The sequence below is a fragment of the Crocodylus porosus genome, unplaced genomic scaffold, assembly GCF_001723895.1.
Source record: "Crocodylus porosus isolate Cpor-Errol unplaced genomic scaffold, CroPor_comp1, whole genome shotgun sequence".
In the NCBI taxonomy this organism is placed as follows: Eukaryota; Metazoa; Chordata; order Crocodylia; family Crocodylidae; genus Crocodylus; species Crocodylus porosus.
Window position 1 is genome coordinate 15653374 of NW_017728912.1, and position 21992 is coordinate 15675365.

Here is a 21992-nt window from a genome sequence, read left to right on the forward strand (position 1 = left end):
TGTGCCACATGTCAGTCCTTAGAGCAGGTTCTGTTTAGAACTCCTCCATTCCTAAGCACAGTATATGAGTGCTGCCACTCCTCTTCTCCTTTCTAGTGCTGCTGAATCCAACAGAAAGATGAGGGAGATGAAGGACAGACAGCAGCAGCACTCACCTCCTGGGCTCCAGAGCCATGTGAAACTCATCAGCTGGTGAGCTGAGCTCACTACACATGCATGGAACAGCCAAAAGTGTGTGTGGGTGGGTGGGTGCATGCACATGTACCCCCTGTTCCTGTATCTGCTACTGAAGCAACATAGAAATGAAAAGATTTGTAGTATTCTTCAGGTGCATCTATATGTGTGCTTAGCTGTGCAATAGACTAATTAGCTGTGGTATAAAGCTTCACAGTCTACATGTGTGACACGTTAGGCTACAGCAAATGCATTTTTGCTGCCGTAGTATAGTACCATTGGGACTGGACTATCTTATGGTGGCAAAAATAACTTCACCTAAATGCACATGTAAACACTGACCCTGGTATAAATTACACCCAGCTAGTCCAGCCGGCAGGGGGCCCAACCTCTTCCTGCTGCCTAGCCACACAGCTCTGTTCTTTCATTACTCTCATGCCACAGCCAGCCCCTTTGCTAACCAATGCCATGATGCAGAGCCCGGGGCTGACCCCCTGAACCTGCTGCCAGGGCAAGGCTGCTCCACCCCAGTTCAAACTGCTGCAGTCCTGGGCGCATATGCACTCCTGGGCACTGCACTCAGGAGCCATTAGCTCTGGTGTAGTTTGTTTATTGCTTTGAATGAATTGAACATTTATATGCATCCTTTGTCTTTCATTGTCACATATATTAACTCAACATCCCTTCCCCCCCCCCTCTATTCTGAACACATTTTTTAGCAGTATTTCCCACGGTCAGGATTTTTCTTGTGTTTTAGCAAGATTCTGAGTAAGCTCTAAAAGTATATGAAAAATTAGAGCTACTGAAAACTAGGAAGTGGAGTCAAAGGGCACATCCAGCCTAACAGAAACATGCAATATGCAGCACCATAGACCCATCTGTGGAACCACATACTGCATGCACTGTACATACAGGCGTTCCCCGCACTGCTAATTTGCAGCACAGAGTGGGGGTTTGCACCAGGAGATCTCAGTGTCAAAAAACCCCACAACTATAAAGAGTGGGGTGGCACATGCCGCCCAAAACTGGAGCCTGGCTGGCTGGAGCCACACCGTGGCTGCCGGGCAGGCTCCCTGCTGCCAGATCACTGTGGCTGCAGCCCCAGAGGGCCCCAGGACCCCGTGTGAGTCTTCTGGGGCCAGCCCAGGTGCACCCCTACCTCACTTGGGGTAACGTGCCGCACATCAGAGCACATATGCACAGGTGTTTCCCAAGGACAAGTAGCAATGGCACATATTGTGCTGCTGCTCTTTGTCCCTGGGGAAATGCATGTTCACGCTCATAGAGATGTGCCCAAAGGGGTTAAGTGTTAGTTATTGGTTGTTTCTTGTTGGTCGAGGCATATAATCCTGGAAGTCATCATAAAGTCCACAAGTTTGTACCCATCTGTCATTACATAACACCTGTCCCCATCTGTTTTTCAAAAATAGAAGAAATTGTACATTGACTATGGACTCTCCAAATTGCTGAAAACAATTACTAAAATAGGAGAAACAAATTACAAGTGGAGTATGAATTTACATAAGAAAAGCATAGAGAAGAAATAAGGATACCAGAACAGATCTTCAGCTGGTAGAAATTGTCTTAAGGAATCAATTGAAGGCAATAGAGTCGCAATTTTAGCTGAGGAACTGTCTATAGCCAAAAATTTTTGAATTTATGATAGTAAACTTATGGTCAGCCCTGAGGACATCAGTAGACTTTGCCAGCAAAGCCATTTTTTAAATAAAATGTCTAGACAAGTAGTTATGATTAAATCATAAAAACATTGCTTTGGATAAGAATCTAATAATTAGGTGCATATATGAAACGTACATATTTCCTGGGCATGGAAATTTCTCTTTTGTGAGATTTCTGGTACTGCCACATATAGACACAGCTAAATCTAGCAAGAGTGGATTCTAAGAAAAATAAATTGTAAATTTACTTCGAATTTCTGATACTGTTCAGAAAAGAGTAGATGAGTGTTTTTCTCTTACTCATAGCAGTTCACTTGTCTTAGTATTGAACTGATAAACAGCAGTGGGGGGGGTTGTCTAAATATGGAAATGTAAGTACTTTTTAAAATCATAACTCGCGTATGAACTGGGTTTCTGTAAGTTTAGAACCATACTGAAACAGGCAGAACAACTTCCACCAGGCTTCTTTTGAGTTCAAGAAAAGGTTCATGCAAGTGCTTTTGTTATTTTATACACTTCTAAGTTCCAAACAGAATTGGACGTTCTAAAATATTGTGTGAAGACTATACCTCTGGATTCTTTCCAAACCAATTAGGCAGAACATCTTCCACAGAGTTATTACATTCTGTCATAGAATGGTGCCTACTTTGGCGAAACTGTCTGAACACATTTTGTGTCAGTAAAGGATAGGAAAAACCCTCACTCCTTCCCACTTATTTTCTTCTTCTTGGTCCTTGGTCGCCTTCTCCAATTTGGCAAGGACTCAGGGGGCTGTGATAGCTTCCATGAATTCTTTACATCTCCAGGTAAGGAATTTCTGGGACTTCTATTCTGCACTGCTGCTGTACCCCCTCTGGATCTACCCCTGCATTTTGAATTGAGTATAGTCCAACCCGAATAGCCAAAAGCTAGTATCATCTGACACATGCAAAGGTAACCGTTTGCTTCACTCAAAACTTCTGAGAGCTAATTTTCTTTCCCTTGTGGGGGATATCTGTGTGAAATTATACAAACAAAAATAACCTTAGAAAACCAAGATCTATTAAATCCACACAAAAATAAACAAAAGAAACAGATTCCTAAAGAGCTCTAGATCTATGCTGTTCCTTAGCTGCAGCTGCCAATTAAAAAAAGGAAGAAAGAAAATCTTACAGATCATGAAGGAAAACCTCTCCCTGGAAGCCTCCTTTAATGTCTAGATACCAGCTCCTCTTTACTGTCCCCAGGACACTCTTTTCAAGCTGTTGTTCTGATAGTCCAGACAGTCCAGACATGTCCAGACAGACCTCTTCTGATACAGGACAGCTATCCCAACCTTCTAAACCATTTTTCTTCAGTCACATATAGATTAGGGCTAAAAAAAATCACACCTTATTTTTTCCCACAATGTACAAGCAATGTTACAATATTTAAATTGCTGGGTTCTATACCAAGCATCTTTAAGAACCTTCCATTTAAGTTTTCTATAAAATGTATCAGTAGAGAGAAATTGTTTTCTAGCAATAAAGTTAGAGTAAAACTTAAAATTTATCTTGTTTTCTTATGCACATATGGGCCACATCTACACAAGATGCTTCCTGTGCAGTAGCTCATTACTACTGTGCAGTGGCTCATTAGTACTGCACAGTAGCATCATGGGACACAAACCATGACACAACACTACCACACAGTAGTAACAAATTACTCTAGAGTAGCAACAAGCAGCAGTAAGTGTCACCCAGAAGACATGCAGGGACTTTACTGTGAAGTAATGGGCAGTCATTTAGTACTTGGGTATGCAAGTACTAAATGACTGTGCAGTAACAACTACATAGTCAGCATCTCATGTAGATGCAGCCAAGGTGAAATAACTTGCTTTTTAATACCTTTTAGGAAGCCTGGATTCTCACCATAATTTTGAATCAGGGTTCTGAGTCTGGGGAAGGAAGAAGAATGTATCTGAACTGAGATCCAAAACAGGATTTCATCCTCCAGTTCTACATCAAGGATGAGCTTTAAGTCTCACGTCCCAGTACCCCTGAATTTTGGGAGATCTGGAATCTGGATCCAATAGCTGGGAATTAATCATATCATTTGATTTTAAAAAAGGTTTATTTTAAACATTGTACACCTTAAAAATAGAATACCATGTTAGCATCTTAACTTGTAAAAGCTTCACCCATTGTATATCCTGTCACTGCCATCCTTTAATTGGGATGACTCAGTCATTGTTAATAGGCTTTCATGGGTCTTGTTGATGCTGGTGACTTTTGTGTTGTCACTTAAAATTCTGATTTTTTTTTGACAATTTAACAACAGCAGTAGTGTTGGTGTTTTTGCAGTTAAATGAGTAAAAACGTCCTAGTGCCAGGGTAACTTATTTTGTTCAGGGAACTGATATAAGCTACATTTTATATCTACATCTTACATGTTTGCTCTTTTGCTGTGTAAGCTGAATATAGAGTGGAAAGAGACAATGGCTTAGTGTAACCCCATAGAAACTTTTATGGTGGCACAAAAATATCCATGTGCCTTTTTGTGACGTATGCCCACAATTTTTCGCCACACAGTAAATGGCATAAATTAGTTCCACTTTATGGTGATAAATGTTTGTTAGGCTTATAGCAGGAAAGGCTACTGTTGTGCAGATAGGCACTGCTGGAGCTTCAGGGGCCCAATCCTGCACAGCCCAGAGTTTCCCATTCCTATTCTAGGATACAGCCCCTGAAGTCCCAGGAGTGCCTGCTTGAGTCTCTTCATTTGGGATTCCCTGGGTACATATCAGCAATCCTGTGGGGTCCAATCAGTTGATTGGCAGTCTCAGCCCTTTGGCTGTACCAGAGTGCTGACCTCACTTCGGTGTGGTCTCCACAGCACACCTCTGTAAGCAGGAAAACCCTGTGGAATGGACCTCCACTGTCCTTCAAGATGGATGGATGGGACCAGGGGAAAGGTGTGTTTCACACAGTGAAGTAGATCAGCTGTGCCAGGACATTTGCTGGAGTAGCTGTAGCAACAAATATTTTACAGTCACAGACTAGTATGTCAAACTACATTAAGTCAATGGTTTTACTGTTTCTGGGCTAACTAAGATATTACAGTAGTAGATTATGAAGAATGTTACAGTGTAGAGTTAAAAGACATGTATAGGTGAAATTCATGCTGTACAGAGAGCCAGCACTATGTCTATTTTGTAAAAATCTACTTAAGACCTATTTTGAGTGAATTTTTGCCTATTTCCCTGACCAAACATAACTATATTTGGAGTTTATCTTGCAAAGTGGAGTACCAGTCAACTTGATCAGAGATGAGGAGTTATAAAACCTTAGAAATGGGTCTCTGAAATGAAGCTGTATCAGTAATTCTACATCTTTTTATGAAATATAGTCTCATTTGGGTATTTATTTCGGCACTACAAGTTTTTGCAGCACTACAGTAGATTAATACAGGGCAGAAATACTCCAAAGAAAAGTTGAAGTTCTGAATGCATATAATGCTATTGAACTTTAAGCAGGAGAGTTTCAAAGGCACAAATGGCAGTTAACTCCCAACTATGGCATAGAAAATCTCCCACTAATGGCTAATATAGCTGATTTATTTTCATAAACTTTAATTACTTCACAAGGCTTTTTACTGAACAATATTATCAATTCACATAGCAAGTGTAACATGGTGCACAGGCGTAGAATTCAATCTTCCTCCAAATACCCTTCAAATTACAGTTAGCCAGTTAATAAATATAGATATGTTAGATAATTATTTTAAATATCTTTGTTAATTATATATAAAGATAAATCTATAACATATCTATGTGGGTAACTTTTAAAACATGTATTCAATATTTGTAACCTCTATAATTCATCAGAGGTCCGCATTGGATGGCACTGTATTTTATCAGGAAAGCAAGATGTTAATAAGAAGGCAATTAACCTACTTTTTAAACCTGTAAACTTTAGGACACGGACCATCTTTTTGTTTTGTCTGGCATAATGGCTCATTACTGGGCTTTTAGATGTAACAGTCATAGAGATAATAATGCAATGATCCTTCTCACCAAATTTATTATTTTGACAGTTTATAATTCCAGTATGTAAGAGACTCAACAGGACAAAAAAAAGGAAAAAAATATGAACATGTAACTCCAATAATGTATCTTATCCATCTGGGATACAAATTGGACTAAAAAAGCTGGTAAGTATTAAATTTATTTTTACTATTAAATTCCTTTAGCACTTAAATTCTATTGCTTTTCCACTAAAATCTAAAATAAGGATTTTACCTGCTGGCATAAATTCTGATGACCTTTCTGGACCCAGCTTGATTTGCAGATCTGTTTATTTTGTAAGCTATGTGGTAGATAATAGGTGTTGCCACTCTTTGTTTGGCAAAAGCAAGAAAACATTGCCCTCTAGTGCTAAAAGAAAATACATGATATGAAGTTGAAGAGGCTTTTATTTATTTCTTTTTTTAAGAAAGGTTTTGTTAAAATTATTTTATTTTACAAACAGACTAGTTGCATAACGAGGCTGTAACTTATCAGATTCTGGTGATTTGACAAACCTGCAAAGTCAAGCTTGTGTGTATGTTATCAATATCACTAACATGTAAAAACTGAGATATAGGGTCAGAGAGTGAAAGCATGTCATCTGATGCCTTCTATTTATAACATTTTAATTGCAGCTCTAATGTGTAATGATATGAAGAAAAATACCTACAACTTCAAAGTCAGACAAGCCTCAGGGAAAAATCTTTGCTTATTTTAATAATAATCATGATTATTATCTCAGTAGTTGTGGCAATATTTTATGTACATTAACAATGTACTGTTACATAACAACGTTTTTCTGTCAAGACTTCTGAACAAGAATAAATTGTTACTCTTTCTTGTTACTCTGCTTGTGATTCTCTCACACAAAGCTGTTCAATGTTTCTCCTGCTACTAGAATCCCATGACAGAACTAGGGTATGTCTAGGTTCAATATTAAGATTGATCTAACCAGGCTTAGGTTGTTCAAAACGCCTAATCAAGTAGCATTTGGAGGACTTCAATCACCTGAAAAATGGAAAAGCTGATCTAAAGTTGGTTCATCTGAGGAAGTGAACTAACTTAGATCGAGATCAGGTTAACTCAATCTAAATATGGAGCCTCAGAGCCGGGAAAGCCCAGCCACTCACCCCTTCTCTGGAGCTGCGCTACTCCCAACTCCCTTGACTGTGACTAAGCTATTTATAACCCCCTGACCTCCTCCCGCATAGACCTACCAATCCTCTCCTCCCCAATCATGGACTTGCCAGTCTTCCTTCATCCCACCAATCCCCCGAAGCCATCTCCCCACCCCCACTTCCCCTGACCATCCCCTCACCCTGAGTTACTTACACTGGTTTCCCTACACAGATCCTGGGAGCAGTGAATGGCTGCACATGCCTCTCCTGGTTTTCATTTAAGCAATTTAAAGCAAGCAGTGTGAATGTAGCTGCAAATGACTGTATATAGCAAATGACTGTATATAGCCGATGAAGGAGTCTGAGCTTTATAGCAGCAAGCTTCTAACTCCAAAATATACTGCAGAGAGAATATACTGCATTAGAAAAAGGATGGGCAAAAACCCCCTATGGAATAGGTAGATTCTATTGCCAAATTTTATGGGTCAGATTCTGGTGCCTGTAAATCATGACAGGTAGTTTCTCATTACACATCTGGACTGATTGAGTCAGAATTTAGACCCTAGTTTTGTCTCCCTCTTTAGGTGAGTCCTTTTCTCTCATGAGTTTTGATATCAGAAAAGTACTGTAGTGTCCTAAAAACTGATGTTATCATAAAAAAGTAAAACAGTACTGTCCTTCACATTATGTTTATACTACATACACACTCAGATAATGCTCCTTGAATGGTGTACCAGTGTTAGATAAAATTTAGCATTCAAGTTTTCCTATATATTTTCATTAGATGTCCTCCTCAGCCTTAGATTTAAAGCTCTTTGAGAAACCCAGGACTTTGGTTCTTACCACTCTACAGTCTAGTTCAGTGGTTTCCAACCTTTTTAGACTTGAGGCATGCCAGGATAGATGGGGACATCCTCTCGGAAACTTCTAGCTTTTAGTTTTCACTCTTTTTTTGCCAACAGAAAAATAATAAAGCAGTTTTTTCCTGTTGCAAAGAACTCAGAAAGACCACAACTATGGACTTCTGTGAACACAACTATGGACTTTTATTTGAAATCTCTGGCTGTGTCCCCATAAGTGCGCATGTGGAGATTGCAGTGCCTCAGAGTAGTTTGAGGTGCTGCAAATTGCATGCCACGCATGTGCACCCATTCTCTGTGCTGCTAATTAGGAATGTGGCAGGTTTTTCTGGGAGGTCCTGGTGTCAAAAAAAATGTCATTAAAAAAGTGGTGTGGCACATATGGCAGCAGCGTGTACTGCCTGAAAGGGAGCCTGGCCAGCCAAAACCATGCTCTGGCTGCCAGCCATGTTCTGAGCAACCTCAGTGCCACTCCTGCCCTGGGAGGCCCCCAAACCCCAGGTAAGCCTCTCCTACCCCATCTGGGTCACTTTGTTGCATGTCAGAAAGAAATGCATGCCATATGGGGAAATGCACATCCCTACATGTGCACACTTGTCAAGATGCAGCCTCTGGGTTTACCTTGTGAATCATGGTGGAAAACCTAACAGTATTAACAATGTGTGGCACTCCAAGGCACCCTTGAAAGGATCTCAAGGCACCCCAGGGGCACCCTGGTTGAGAATCACTGGTGTAGTCTAATGGACGGCGACATATAAATAAAAATGTTTTAATTCTTAGCACTATAAAGTAGCCCATTGTTTAGAGTCCTTCACTGTTTAAACAGTATAAATAATTCAGAAAAAGAAGTTTCTCATTTCTCCTTATTTAATCGCATAATGCAGAATTAACTGTTTATATTGATTTTACATGTTTTATTTGCAAAAGCAAACCTAAATAACCTCTCTCCTTCAGATATGACTGCAATAGTCTACTATCAAGATTACTTCCTTAATGTTCTAGAAGTATTTGTCCTTCCTGAAGCCAATCTCTGCCTATAAGAATCCTTAAAGTGTGGTCTGTGCCTAATCCACTGTAATAAGCATGTGGAAACTTAATCTTTAAAGTGTCATTATTAATCATGTTAAGACTTTAGAAACGTTGTGTAATTCTTTGTAATTCTAATAAAGAAGACAGAAGGGGGACAGTTCCTGGCCAGCCCCAGGCTGCTCAGGGAAATCCCTGCAGAGACAGGAACTGGCTTGGCCCTACCCCAGAAGTGGAATAGTTTCTCGCCAGTCCCAAACTGCTTGGGGATATCCTTGTGCAGCCTAGAGCTGGCTGGGAGAAGAGCTTTTGTCCAGATCCTGGCTGCACGGTGAAGCACGGAGCTTCTGAGTCCCACTGCTGCTCGGCTCCCCACAAGAGCCAGGATCTGAACAGCACCAGGACAGTTGGGGGTAGGGGGGCAGAAAGCTACCCCATCTGGGTGCTGCTCAGTTCCCAACTTCTTGGGGGATCCAGGAGGTGAGAAGCACCAGGACCAGGGGAATTCCCCATCCCCTATGGCTCCTTAGTGTTGGGGTTAACTGGGAGCAAATTTGCTCCCAGTCAGTGTCTACATATGCACTACTGCTCAGTGGGTGTGTCTACACATGATGCTACATCACCGTAGCAACAAGCTACAGTGACATAGCATCCATGGGCAAAACTCATGACACTGCAGCTACATTGCTGGAGTGATGCGTTCCCCCATTATAGTGCATTGCTACAGCAGTGTAGTGCCTAAAAATAACTCTGCACAGTGTGCATATCACAGAACGGGTTGTTACTGTGCCACCTTTTAATACTTCCAAAAGAAATTATTAAAAGACAGCACAGTAACAATGGCGCCATAGCAACATGTGTAGATGCACCCAGTATATACTGCCAAGTTAGTTTGCTACCTGTATTTACAGGTAGTAGCTAACTGTGCAATAGACTAATTAACTGCCCAATAAATGGTGTGCATGTGTAGACACTGACACTTTACTGTGCAGTAGAGTAATCTATTGCCCAGTAAAGTGTCTTGTGTAGATACACCCTCTGCTGGTGCTTCCATTCCATGGACTCAATACACTGTTGCAAATATTTTAACAGGATGTTTTTTATAATACCCTAAAAACTGACAAATCAGGATAACAAAGTAGACCTCTTGTAATAACAGCATGGTTCTATTCTTATCAAGATTTAGAAATAATTCAGTTATCTTAAGTTTCCCTATTTAGAAGGCTATAGTTCGTATAAGGAAAGAGCCACTTAGTGGAACTGTAGTAGTCTGAATCTTAGCCCAACTTTTTATCATTTAGAAGCATTTAGTAAGGTCTGGTTTAACCATTTCTCTAAAAGAAGCTGTGGGGGTTTTTTTTAATGAATTAAAAGTACTTAAACTATTTGGAGGACTTTGATAACATGGATAATTTAACGTAAGCCTGAAAAATGGAACGAAAAGAAATCCTGGAAATACTTACATGAGTTATCTTGCTTAAATTGCACAAGAACAAAAGAATATAAATTGAATAAAAAGAAAGTTTTTAAAACATTTTAGTCCATTCCCACTTACCAGTCAGGGTGCAGGTCTACACGAGAGGCTGACTGTGCAGTAGCTTGGTACTACTGCACAGTATAGTCTTGTGGCAAAAACCATGCTGAGACACTACTGCACAGTAGTATTAGGCTACTGTGCAGTAGCACCACTGAAAAGCTATTCGCAGGTGCTACTGCATAGTAATTCCGGTTACTGTGTATTTATCTAGTACTTGCTTATCTAAGTACTGAACAAATGCCCAATAACCACTACACAGTAGCATGTAGATATGCCCAGGATGGTGTGTATGGTACACACATTATAATTTTTCTAACACTTTGTCATGACCACTTTCTAATTTCCCCAAAAATGCACCTTGTTACTTGTCAGTCATTGTCTTCTAGGAGAAAGTTTTTCATGATATTTACTCTGTTTTCCTTTTTTTTTGAATTTTATCCCATCACTTGCACTTATTCCTTACTGGAAGAGTAGGGTATCTCGCTAGTTTAAAAAAAAAAAAAAATAGCAACTGAATGCCAGTATAATTTTATTCAGAGTGTTTTATTTAGATATAGTTCATCATAAGTATTTTGGGGTATTTTCTTAATTGATTTGTTCTGAGTTAAATATACTAAGAAAGCAGCAAGCAATAATCTAATAATGGACTAGCAATTAATTCCCTCTTTCTTCAGATATATTAGTAACATATTTAAGTTACACATTTGTTTTTAATTACTCTGTGGATTTTGTTTTGACTTACTTTAATTTTACCTGTTGTTGCAGATAATGTTAAGAGTCTTCTCCATTGATTATTGGGAACTGCTGTATTCAGAGAAAATCTCTTCCAGTTTAGAGTTCCAGACACTTTGACTTCCAGCTGTAACAATTTCATAACCTCCCCAACACCTTCATAAATGCATTGAAATGGTCACATGAACATGTGGGGAGTGGAACTTGCACCATCTTGTCTCTCTCTAATTATGGCACTTTAGGAGGAGAAAGCCAAAACTAAAAGAAAGGTGAAAGTATTGCAAAAAATGAATCTTACTGTGAAACTTCGTAGAAGTTTCAGAACACTGATCATTCTTTTAGCCACCTTCTGTTTAGTAAGCATAGTCATTTCTGCCTATTACTTATATACAGGCTACAAACAGGAAATGGCCATTGTTGAAGCCACTGGAGAAGCAGAATGTGAGGACCTTAAACTTTTACCTTACAGGTCCATGGAACTGAAAACTGCCAAACCAATTGATCCATCTAAGACTGATCCCACTGTCCTCCTGTTCGTTGAAAGCCAGTACTCCCAGCTTGGGCAAGATATTATAGCCATCCTTGAGTCTAGTAGATTCCAGTACCAAATGGTGATTGCACCTGCAAAAGGTGATATTCCTCCTCTTACAGACAATGGCAAAGGAAAATATACACTTGTTATATATGAAAATATTTTAAAATATGTGTCTATGGACTCATGGAATAGAGAGCTTCTGGAAAAATACTGCGTGGAATACAGTGTTAGCATAATTGGTTTTCATAAAGCCAATGAGAACAGCTCCCCAAGCACTAAACTAAAAGGATTTCCTTTACACCTCTACAATAATGTACCCCTCAAAGACTGTTTTGTAAACCCACAGTCTCCTCTATTGCACATTACCAAAGCACCCAGGGTTGAGATGGGCCAACTGCCTGGGGAAGACTGGACAGTTTTCCAATTTAATCATTCCACCTACCAACCCGTGCTTTTAACAGAATTACAGACTTCCAGGCCTCTCCCTGCATCATTGCCTAAGACTGCACTGTATGCTACAGTAATTCAAGATTTGGGGCTTCATGATGGGATTCAGAGAGTCCTTTTTGGAAATAACTTAACCTTTTGGCTGCACAAGCTGATCTTTATAGACGCCATTTCTTTCCTATCTGGGAAGAAGCTAACATTGTCTTTGGATAGATACATTCTTGTCGACATAGATGACATCTTTGTTGGAAAGGAAGGAACAAGAATGAATATCAATGATGTGAAGGTAAGGCAAAAACTGGAACTACCTTTTCAAATGGATGTATTTTTGCTTGAGACATTTTGAGAGAGTACCATTTTCTGAGCTTATCTAAGTTAAAAGGAAAGACAACAGGCTTGGAAACCTTGGTCTGAATCTTGAATTTTCTATTGCTGGAAGTGGCTGATATCTATGGCTGTTATTCAGACATACACATTAACAGGCATGCACACACACAGACACACACACACCTCTCACACTCATGAATGTAATGAACTGGCTAATTTATGTGCTACTGGCTACTTTATGTGCACTGCCCTCTATTAATGTCAGTCTGATCAAGTGTTTGTTTTTATACCACCTTAGATGCTGGGTAATGAATGCTGATGCTAAAATTAATGGAAGTTCTCTTTTAACCTGAGGGTTAGAAACTATGTTTTTCTTACCCTGCCGAGAACTAGAAAGTCTTATTCTAGAACTATAAACACACACACACACACACACACACACACACACACACACACACACACACACACACACACACACACACACACACACACACCATCAACATGCTACACTACATAAGGCATGATTAACCAGTCTAATGCATGATCCACATAATCACATCTCCCGCCATGCACTTATATCATGGCAGGAGGTGCAATTCTGTGACTTATGCATTAGATCCCACCTTTACCTGCCTGTGTAGACGGACACACACACACACACACACACACACACACGCATACATATATATATACACATATATATGCATACATATGAATATTCCTATAATTTATAAGAGCAATTCTGGTTATAATCCTAGTTATAAGCAGTGATCTTATCCCTCCATTTTATTTTGAAAAGTCAACTCTAAATGAGCTAATATCCTTATATAATATAAGATCCTAATTCCCCTAAATATAGCTATAACCCTTCTTTGTACCTGTTCCACTTAGATTTCCATTGTTAAAAACATATATAGATAGTCATTTGCATAAAGACACATTCACTATACATATATTTTATTCTGAACTATCTAAAAGATATTTGTTCTTATTTGTTCTTCAAAGTTTCCCTGGAAGTACCACCTTATTAAGTAACAAATAGAGATTTTTAAGCAGTTGTGAAATAAAAAAAAAATAGTGCTAGATCCAAAATGGGATATTAAGTGCCTAAAACAGTTCATAGCTATGGCCAAGAATTAAATGCTGCTCTGCCTAAGTCTCCAAAGGGGCCCGATTCAGCCTGTGAATGCCTCAATACATTATTAATGACTGTAATGATGACCACTTTCTATTAAAATGATGGTGCTAGTGATGTTGCCCTTGATGGAATTGCTTTGAGACTAGAATACCTTCCCAGAAAGTGGGAGACCCAGGTTCAGTGCCCTTCTCAGTCTGAGGAGCTTCAAATCCAACTCTCAGAACAGTGCCGTAACCATCAGGCCAGAGGCAAAACTGCATTTGGGACACCACTCCCCTTCTTTTGAGGTTGTGTGACAGTGCAGAATGGAAAGCGAGGTGGGTAGAGAAAGAAAAGAGGCAACAAGAGGGAGTGTGAGTAATTTTTAGGACAGTCATTTGGAAGATGTCTGTCATGGTTCCATTTTCTCTATGTTAAACTTAGTAATTCTCAGAAAACATGGAAAAATAGTCCTTGGAAGAAAAACTTTGAGAACTGTACATTGGAACATACACCAAAGTCTCTTTTTTTTTAAAGAGCTGGCTGTAGAAGTGAATTAACCCAAGCAGCAGAAAGGCACCCTGCCTCTGAAATAGGGGTGTCTGCAACATAAGTTACTCTGATGTGGTATTTCTCCATCTTCCTGTAGAATGCCATTTCTTTGTAGAGAAGCTTTAATCAACTTTACTTTTACTCAGAGAAATAGCTCTTGCAGTAAAACCAAAACACTTGATTTTCCAATATAAACCTTCAAAGAGTCCTTGCAAATACCATACTTTCTATACAAAAAAAGAAAACCTTTTTTATCCCATTTATTTCCTACTTCTAAAATGTTCTATGTTTAGTAAAAAAGTTGTTCTTTTTCATGTATTACTACATACAAATAATAATTAACTTTATCAGTTAAATTAAACCCAGTTATTAATTACTATATTTTTTTAATATTCTTTAAGCAGTACTCATGTCATTCATCAGGGCGCATGCTTTCATGCCTGATTAATATTTAACCAGAAACATTTTATGGAAATATGTGAAAAATTAAAGACATGAATCGCACGGGCCTCTTCTGAGGTGTTCATATCCCACTGCAGTCATGGCCTATTCACAAGGGAGGTGTGCCAAGTGTCTTTTAGTACAGTGTTGACCCTAAAATGATGAAGAGTTAAAAATGTAGCCATAGTTTTCTAATGTCTTCCATGTATTCTCAAGAGCAGGTTGAACAGACTCTTGGCTGGGAGGCTTTAGTGAGGTATGACCCTGTCTTGAACAGGGGGCTGGACTAGACAACCTCATGAGATTCCTTCCAGCCCTGCTTCCCTATTATCCTAAACTTCTGCATCAACAGACAGCCTATATTTACATCAACTCTGCATTATGACTTTTGTGTATATACATGTGCATCAGGAGAAACAAAGATCTCTATACTTCACTGTATTTTAACATAAGCAGACCCTCTGGATTGTTACCTAGATGCTGGGATTTCCTTTGTTTTGTTTTAAAGAAACTTTAATGGCTCCTCTCCTGTATTCAGATAGATATTTTCCAGATAGACAATGTTCTTCCTGGATTTCGCAGGTGCATTACAGTTTGAATACAGAATATAGATAATGGAAGGAGTTTTCCTAATTATTTTATATCAGAAATCATTTTATATGGGTAAGCCGGATCCAACCATACTCAGTGGATTCTTCAGTAAACACAGATTCGGGACCTGCATTCCTATCAAATGACTACTTCTTTTAGGTATTCCTAGTGAAAAGGAATTTGTTCTACTAATAGGTGATGGTGTTTTTTTCCCAGCATGTCACCACCCATCAGTATTCTGTATTTAAAACTGAGCTGTAATTTTAAATTGGTTGCCAGATAAGGATTTGTTACTCAAAGTATTTTAGAAGTACTTTACTTTCTGTGCTAATCAGTTCTTATTTATAGACTGGACATTACCAGAATATATTAGCAGTCCAAACAGCCTGGTTGCTAATGAATATAACACCAAAATCAGAGCGCACTTTGGTTAGCTTACAGTAAAAGATAATTACAGAAAGTTATTGTGCTATCTCTCAATGCACTTGGGAAGAATGCAATTAACTGCCTGTGGGCCTAACTTTGCCTCTCAAAGTAAAGTAGCCTCCTCAGTAGGAAAATATCAGAAGAGGATAATATTCAAGTGACTGTTATTTTCCAAAAAAGTTTTGTAGTGTTGCTCTTCCCTGTTAAAAGCAACTGTTGTGATCAGTTGTCCAAAGGAAGCTGCATTTCAACAGAGGATGAAAATCTCCTGTAGACTTTCCTTTCCAATTTAATAGAGGCATTGTAAGACAGGTTGTACCTGTAACTTTCATCTCTTCCAATATTTGAAGGACATGTAGAATAGATACTGGCAATTTTTATATTTATGTATGGAACAATTAGAGTATTTGGATCACATTCGCTTATGAAATCTATGCTATGATTTTTCAGTAAAATACCAGTCTGTTAATAGTACCTCACATTTTATCTTGTTCCTAATACTGTCCAACATAAAAGAAATACTCATTATAGATCTTAACATTTATAGAAAATAATAATAAAACAATTTTATAGAGTATTACCTCTTATAAAACACTTAAAACTATATTTTTTCTGGATCGTAAAGTCACATCTCTAATTCCTAGATTCATACGGTTCTGTTTTCTGTGTGTCTAATGGTGCCTATAATTAAGGTTGTACCAGGGTCTTCATTCTAAGAGGTCATTTTAAGCTGATTTAATTTTTATAGTCTTTTACCTTAGTGGCTAGAACTGGGCAGATTGGTTTTCATTCTAGAAACAAATGTTAATGGACAACTTGAGTCAAATATGTTATCCATTAAAAAAAATAAGGAGCGGAAATATATGGTTTACATTACATTATATTATATATATTACATTATATATATATACTGTATAAGGAAACAGGTAGGAGGGCTTGCTGCCAGAAGGGATCTCGAGTGAGAGAGACAGACTGAGAAAGTTGACTTACCTCCATCCCTCATCAGAGCCCTGAAAGAATTGATAAACAGCAGAAAGTTTCTTTGAGAGTCCAAAACTTGCTTTTCTGCAAATGGGTAAAAATTAGTTGTGATGGGTTAAGGTATATATGTATATCTAGGATAGATAAATGGATAGATAGATATTTCATTCATATATATATATATATATGTCCTAGGAGATATATATATAGGTTAATATGGTGGTATGATAACTTTCAATTGTTCTGAACACAGTCGCACAGCTTAGGGACATTGGGAAGCAGTAGTACATGTTCCTTTACAATTAAGAAACTACAGATGAATATATAAGCATTTCAAACTTAATATTGATTATGACTAAACAATGTTTCTCTAAATATCACCTTAGTTATTCTTTTCACTGACCTCCTATATTATAACTGCAGAGCAAAAGTCTGTATCACTTAAATTGGTCCTCTCAGCACAATAATTACTGTGTAACTATTAGAGAGTTAGCTGACTCTTTTCTTGTGTAATTATTTTGGTGACCCAAATGTTTTTATTCCTATATGCTCTTTTTTTATTAAGTACTATAGGGATGTATATTTCTGTAAACAGTTGCATCAGCTAGCAAGAGAGAAGGATTATGGAATGGAGTTATTATGGTTTGTTTTCACCAGTAAAGCGCTGCAGTCCGCTATACTGAAGTTGTACAGGGTCATATCTGGCTAAGTAATTAAGAACAAGAACTCAGCCAAGCTATGGAAAGTTATTTTCCCCAAGCTTTAAAGGTATCTTGAGCCTGGAGAGTTTCTGAAAATGAATTTCTCCCTTTCCCTCTGCCAAATATATTATCTCTCTGGTTGCTTTTAGACAGCTAAATGCATCAGTTACTTTGGAGAAATCATTTGGCTTTCAATTACACTGATCTCCAACCATGCATCAGGTCCAGCTTCATTGGCATCATTTCTTTTGGGAAAACAATTAGGAATATTTAGTTATGCTACATCTGCCACTGCTACACAAGAATGAATGCAGGGCTTGGTTTTCATCTTTAATCTTTCTCTAACTGAACACAAATAGATTATTTGCCGATCAGCATTAGCAAGCTCCCGCCACCTTTGTTTTTTATCGAATCATTCAGTATGAAATTATCAGCATGTCAGCTGCGACAGTCCCTCAATCGCCCAAGAAGAATCCACAGCCATGCACAAGGCTTTCAGATGATGTCCTTTAGGACACAGACACAGAGTAGCTATTCTTCTAATCAGTATTTGGTGTGTCCACACTTATTACTGCACAGTCATTTACTAGTTGCTAAAACTTTCTAAAACTTTCTGATCCTACTGCATGGTAGCATTGATGTCACAGTTCATCACCACCAATGCTACATTGCTGTAGCTGATTGCTATAGTGACAAACCGTCTCATGTAGATGTGATCACTGCTGAGCCCCAGAGGCCTGTCCTAGCTCCAAGGCCTATGCCAGAAGTCATCCTCCCTCTTGCAGTATCCTTCCATCTGGGCTCTCAGACCTCTAAAGAAACCACCCTATCCTCTCTCTTTCTCAGCTGGGTACGATACTCAAAAAATTCAGCTGATCCTAACCCCCCCCCCCCCCCCCCCCCCCCCCCCCAGGGTCCTTAAAGAGTCAGACCACCATGTTACAGAACCCCTTTCCTTAAAAAGTTGAGGTGTTCTATTTGTTTTTAATTTCTGAAACAAGAGTAAGGATGTCCTCAGCCAGTCAGAGATACTATGAACTGAGAGAGCAGCAGTTAAGAGTTTTCTTCATGCTACTCCTAAGAATACCTTGTCCCTTTTTCCCCTGGGGAGCCTCATGATCCTTCCAAATTCTCAGCCACTCATTCATTCTAAGTCCACTTATATTTAAAGGGGGGGGGGGGCAATGCCATTAGTCACTGAAATCAAACCAATTTCTTCAGTCTCTGTTTTCTTTGACCGCCATCAGCAGTAAAAGTGGAATTTCTTTCATTTTAGTATCTTACAGACAAGAATTCATGTTGGGCTCGTATCTCTTCTGATAATGCAAAATTAAATAGTGCTGCAACAGCAGGGGGCTACATTCTGCATTAGCTAATCTAATAATAGGTCCTTCCATCTCATATTTTTCATTATCTTTCTGTAAGAAGAATTAATTTCATATATCATTCGCAAAAATATCTGGGACAGATCCTCGGACGCGGCAAAAATACACAGAGTCTAAGTCTGCTGATGAACAAAGAGAATGCTGCTTTACAATGTCCTGATCTTCCCCTCCAAATCAAGGGAAGATCTGGAGCTGTGCAGCTCTTTGCTCTTCCCCTCCGGAGTCCCATACTCATTTCAGGGTAAGCCACTGATATACAGTTGAAGGGAAATCAAGAGCTACTTCTTATCTCTGCCAAGATCCTATGCTTTTTTTATTTTTAGACTAGTTTGTGGCAAAAAAAATAATATAAAGCTGGCTAAACTGGTAAGTAGTCTCCTTTTAGCAATGGGGCAAACAACATTAATAGATTTCTGAACAGAATTTGACACAATGAATCAGGTGTTGTTCCTGACTCTTTTTACAGATCTTCCAGCAATGGCCAGAAGTCCTGCCATTAAATCCAAAATATTATAATAGACATCTGCAGCTCTGTTCAGTTTCTGTCTCAAGGATGGGGTTCCTATATCCCATACCATATACCTGCACAAACTCTAGGGGACATTGTGAGATGTTATGGAGTTAAATTCCAGAAATCCACAGGCAACATGCAACTCTACATCTGTTTCACAAAAAATATAGAAAAAGCACCCTTTCCCAAGGTAATATCACCTGATTTTTTAATTTCTTTGAAAATCCTGAAAGTGAAGTTGAACTGCATTAAAAAGGAGGAACATTTGAAGAGCATCAATTTCTCCTTATCAGGCAATCTCAAGGTTCTTTTGGGCTTTTCACTGTCAAAAAAGCAAACACCAATTTGGAACACATACTCTTTGGCTAAAATTTTAGAAACTCTTCCAATTATCTGTAGCTAGAAGAATGTACCCCTTCTGACAGGTGACCTCAAATTTCATGCATACAAGATTTCTAAACACGAGTGCCCACTCAAATACCCACTATACTGGCAGTAAACTAAAGGATAGTAATCAGTTTCTTCACCATCTATTGGCCTTCATAGATCATAAAAATGCAAGTTCCTGAAAACAACAATAGTGTTTCATCAAATTATAAATCAAACTCAGGTACTCACTGACATGTTCTTGACCCTCAATAGTCTACACTCAGCCTCTCTCAGTGACCATTTTTTTCTCCATGACCCAGCTCTAAACATGAGACAAGTAATTATTGAGAACTGCAGAAAGCTGGCAATAGAAATAAAAGTTGGAGAGAGATCCTTGCCAAGATAATTGGACCAATCTGTACCAGCCAAATATCTTATCCAGATGTACCAAATTAAATGTTTTGGTCTTTTTCGTTACCTCATTAAGTCTGAAGTACCTAATTCAGAATTTCAGCATAGAAATACAAAGCAAGCAAGCAAGAAAGAGACGGACAGATCTTTGTTGGTCATCAGGAAAACGTTGCCTTTTCTTCCAAGCAGAGGGAGGAATGATTGTATATGTGAGCAGCTAGCTTGAGTTCCAGTAGACTTGGGCTTCCCATCTTTCCAATTTCCCCTAAAAGATGTAGTGAGTTCTACACAGAAATCTTCAACTAATTCATTCACAAAAGAAGACAGACATTTTCCCCCCAAAAAGCAGCACCTAGTCTTTGCTCCCCAAATTAGAATTGTATTATGTTGGTGGTTCTTATTTTCTAATGTAAGTTTACTATTTTTGGTGGACTATGCCCTTCTCTATGTTTTACAATTTTCATTTTTTTAGAAAAAATAATAAATTTTATCTAAATGGCATTTTTTCCTCAGGTTTTTAACTAGCTATAAGATCTAATTAGAAATATTTGATTATTTAAAAGCATTTCTGACACTTTTAAATCCTGAAATTTTCAGAAGCCCTTTTAATTTGTTTTACTCTTTTCTTCAGTAAACTTAAAAACTCAACCAGTGACCAATTTCCCGTGATGAGCTTGCACATAGCATCACAGTCCTTTCCCAATTTCTTGGATCTAATTTATTTAATTTCTCTAAACCTTTTCCATAAGAATTTCATGGCCATGTGCTATAACACACTAGTTGAATTTTTGAGTAGATACTTGGTCCTTGACAGTTAATTAATAATATTTAGGGCAGCTGTAGGTGGTACAAACAAACATGGCTGTCTTGCCTCAAGCTCTCAAGCTCCCTGCATTACTGTGTTTTAAACCATACACATTACTTAAAAGGAAACAATAACAGTTGTTTCCTGTATTGAAAAATAGCATATCATGAAATGATTGGATACCTTACTAAGAAAGATAGCTAATCCCAACTTAAAGAGCAGTCATAATTATTGTCTTAAAAGCACTGGATGCAACAATAAACACATTACGATGAATGTTTTATATATATAATGCACTTCCATTAGCAGCAGTATTACTTAAGATATTTTAAATATGCCTTTGTCATCCAAATGCAAGTAGAAGAAATAGCTCTTAGGGCAAAAGCACAATTTACTATCATTAACATTATACAAGCAATTTCAAAACAAGAATGTTCAGATAGTGCTGTTATAAATTTATGTAGGTGGCTGTATATGTGGGTAGATGGATGGAGGGGAAAGAAAAAGCATGAGAAAGAAAGAAAGATCCTTCATGACAAAAACATCTCACAATTATAATCTGGGAATCATTTCTGTCGACCTATACCCAACAGTCTGGCATACAAAAAAATCTGTGTAAACTTTGGGTATACAGTTCTTATCAATTTCAGTGCATGTTCTCCTTATTTTGACATTCTCTTTGAATCATCTGTAATCTAGTCATAGGCTATTTTAGTGGGAGCTAACCATTTTGGCTGGCATGCCACAAATTAGCCCCCCACCACTGATTTTCCCCCCTGCCCAATATCCTGCTCTGCTTTTTGCTTCTTGCCCTGTGTTCCCTGCCTGATGGCCTACTCAACTTTCTGCTTTCTGCCCTATCTGCTGCTGTGCTGTCTGTCGCCTCCCTGACCTGCCATGTGCCAAACACAGATGCCCCCGTGCCATTTGTGGCTCCCCAGGCGACTGAGCTACTTTATAAGTACTTCAACTTCTAGTGTTATGTTAAGCAATGTTTGTGCTGATGGCTTTTCTAGGTACATTATTGTGTAGTACCATTAGGAGGAATATATTGAGTTTCACCCTGTATAGTGGACATAACTCCCATTTAGTTTAATCAAAATTGCATCACTTAGGTAAGACTTACTGTCTCTCTGAAGATATATATTTTACATTAGTAAAGGGAAGTTATGCACTCAAATTTAGTTCTTGGGAAGGTATATCATCTACTGGCATGTGTTACTTTGGGCAATAAGTAGATCGT

At 38.5% G+C, this 21992-nt stretch overlaps 1 protein-coding gene across 2 annotated transcripts in view; it reads left to right on the plus strand.

Annotated features, from left to right (window-relative positions):
* Nucleotides 1-21992, plus strand: part of NDST4 (N-deacetylase and N-sulfotransferase 4) — a 170610-nt gene that overhangs the window by 12658 nt on the left and 135960 nt on the right. For both annotated transcript variants that reach the window (XM_019534053.1, XM_019534052.1), the window contains exons 2-3: nucleotides 5907-6023; nucleotides 11184-12418. In XM_019534053.1, the coding sequence (XP_019389598.1) occupies nucleotides 11438-12418 (981 nt within the window). In that variant the 5' untranslated portion in view covers nucleotides 5907-6023; nucleotides 11184-11437. The remainder of the gene's footprint in view (nucleotides 1-5906; nucleotides 6024-11183; nucleotides 12419-21992) is intronic.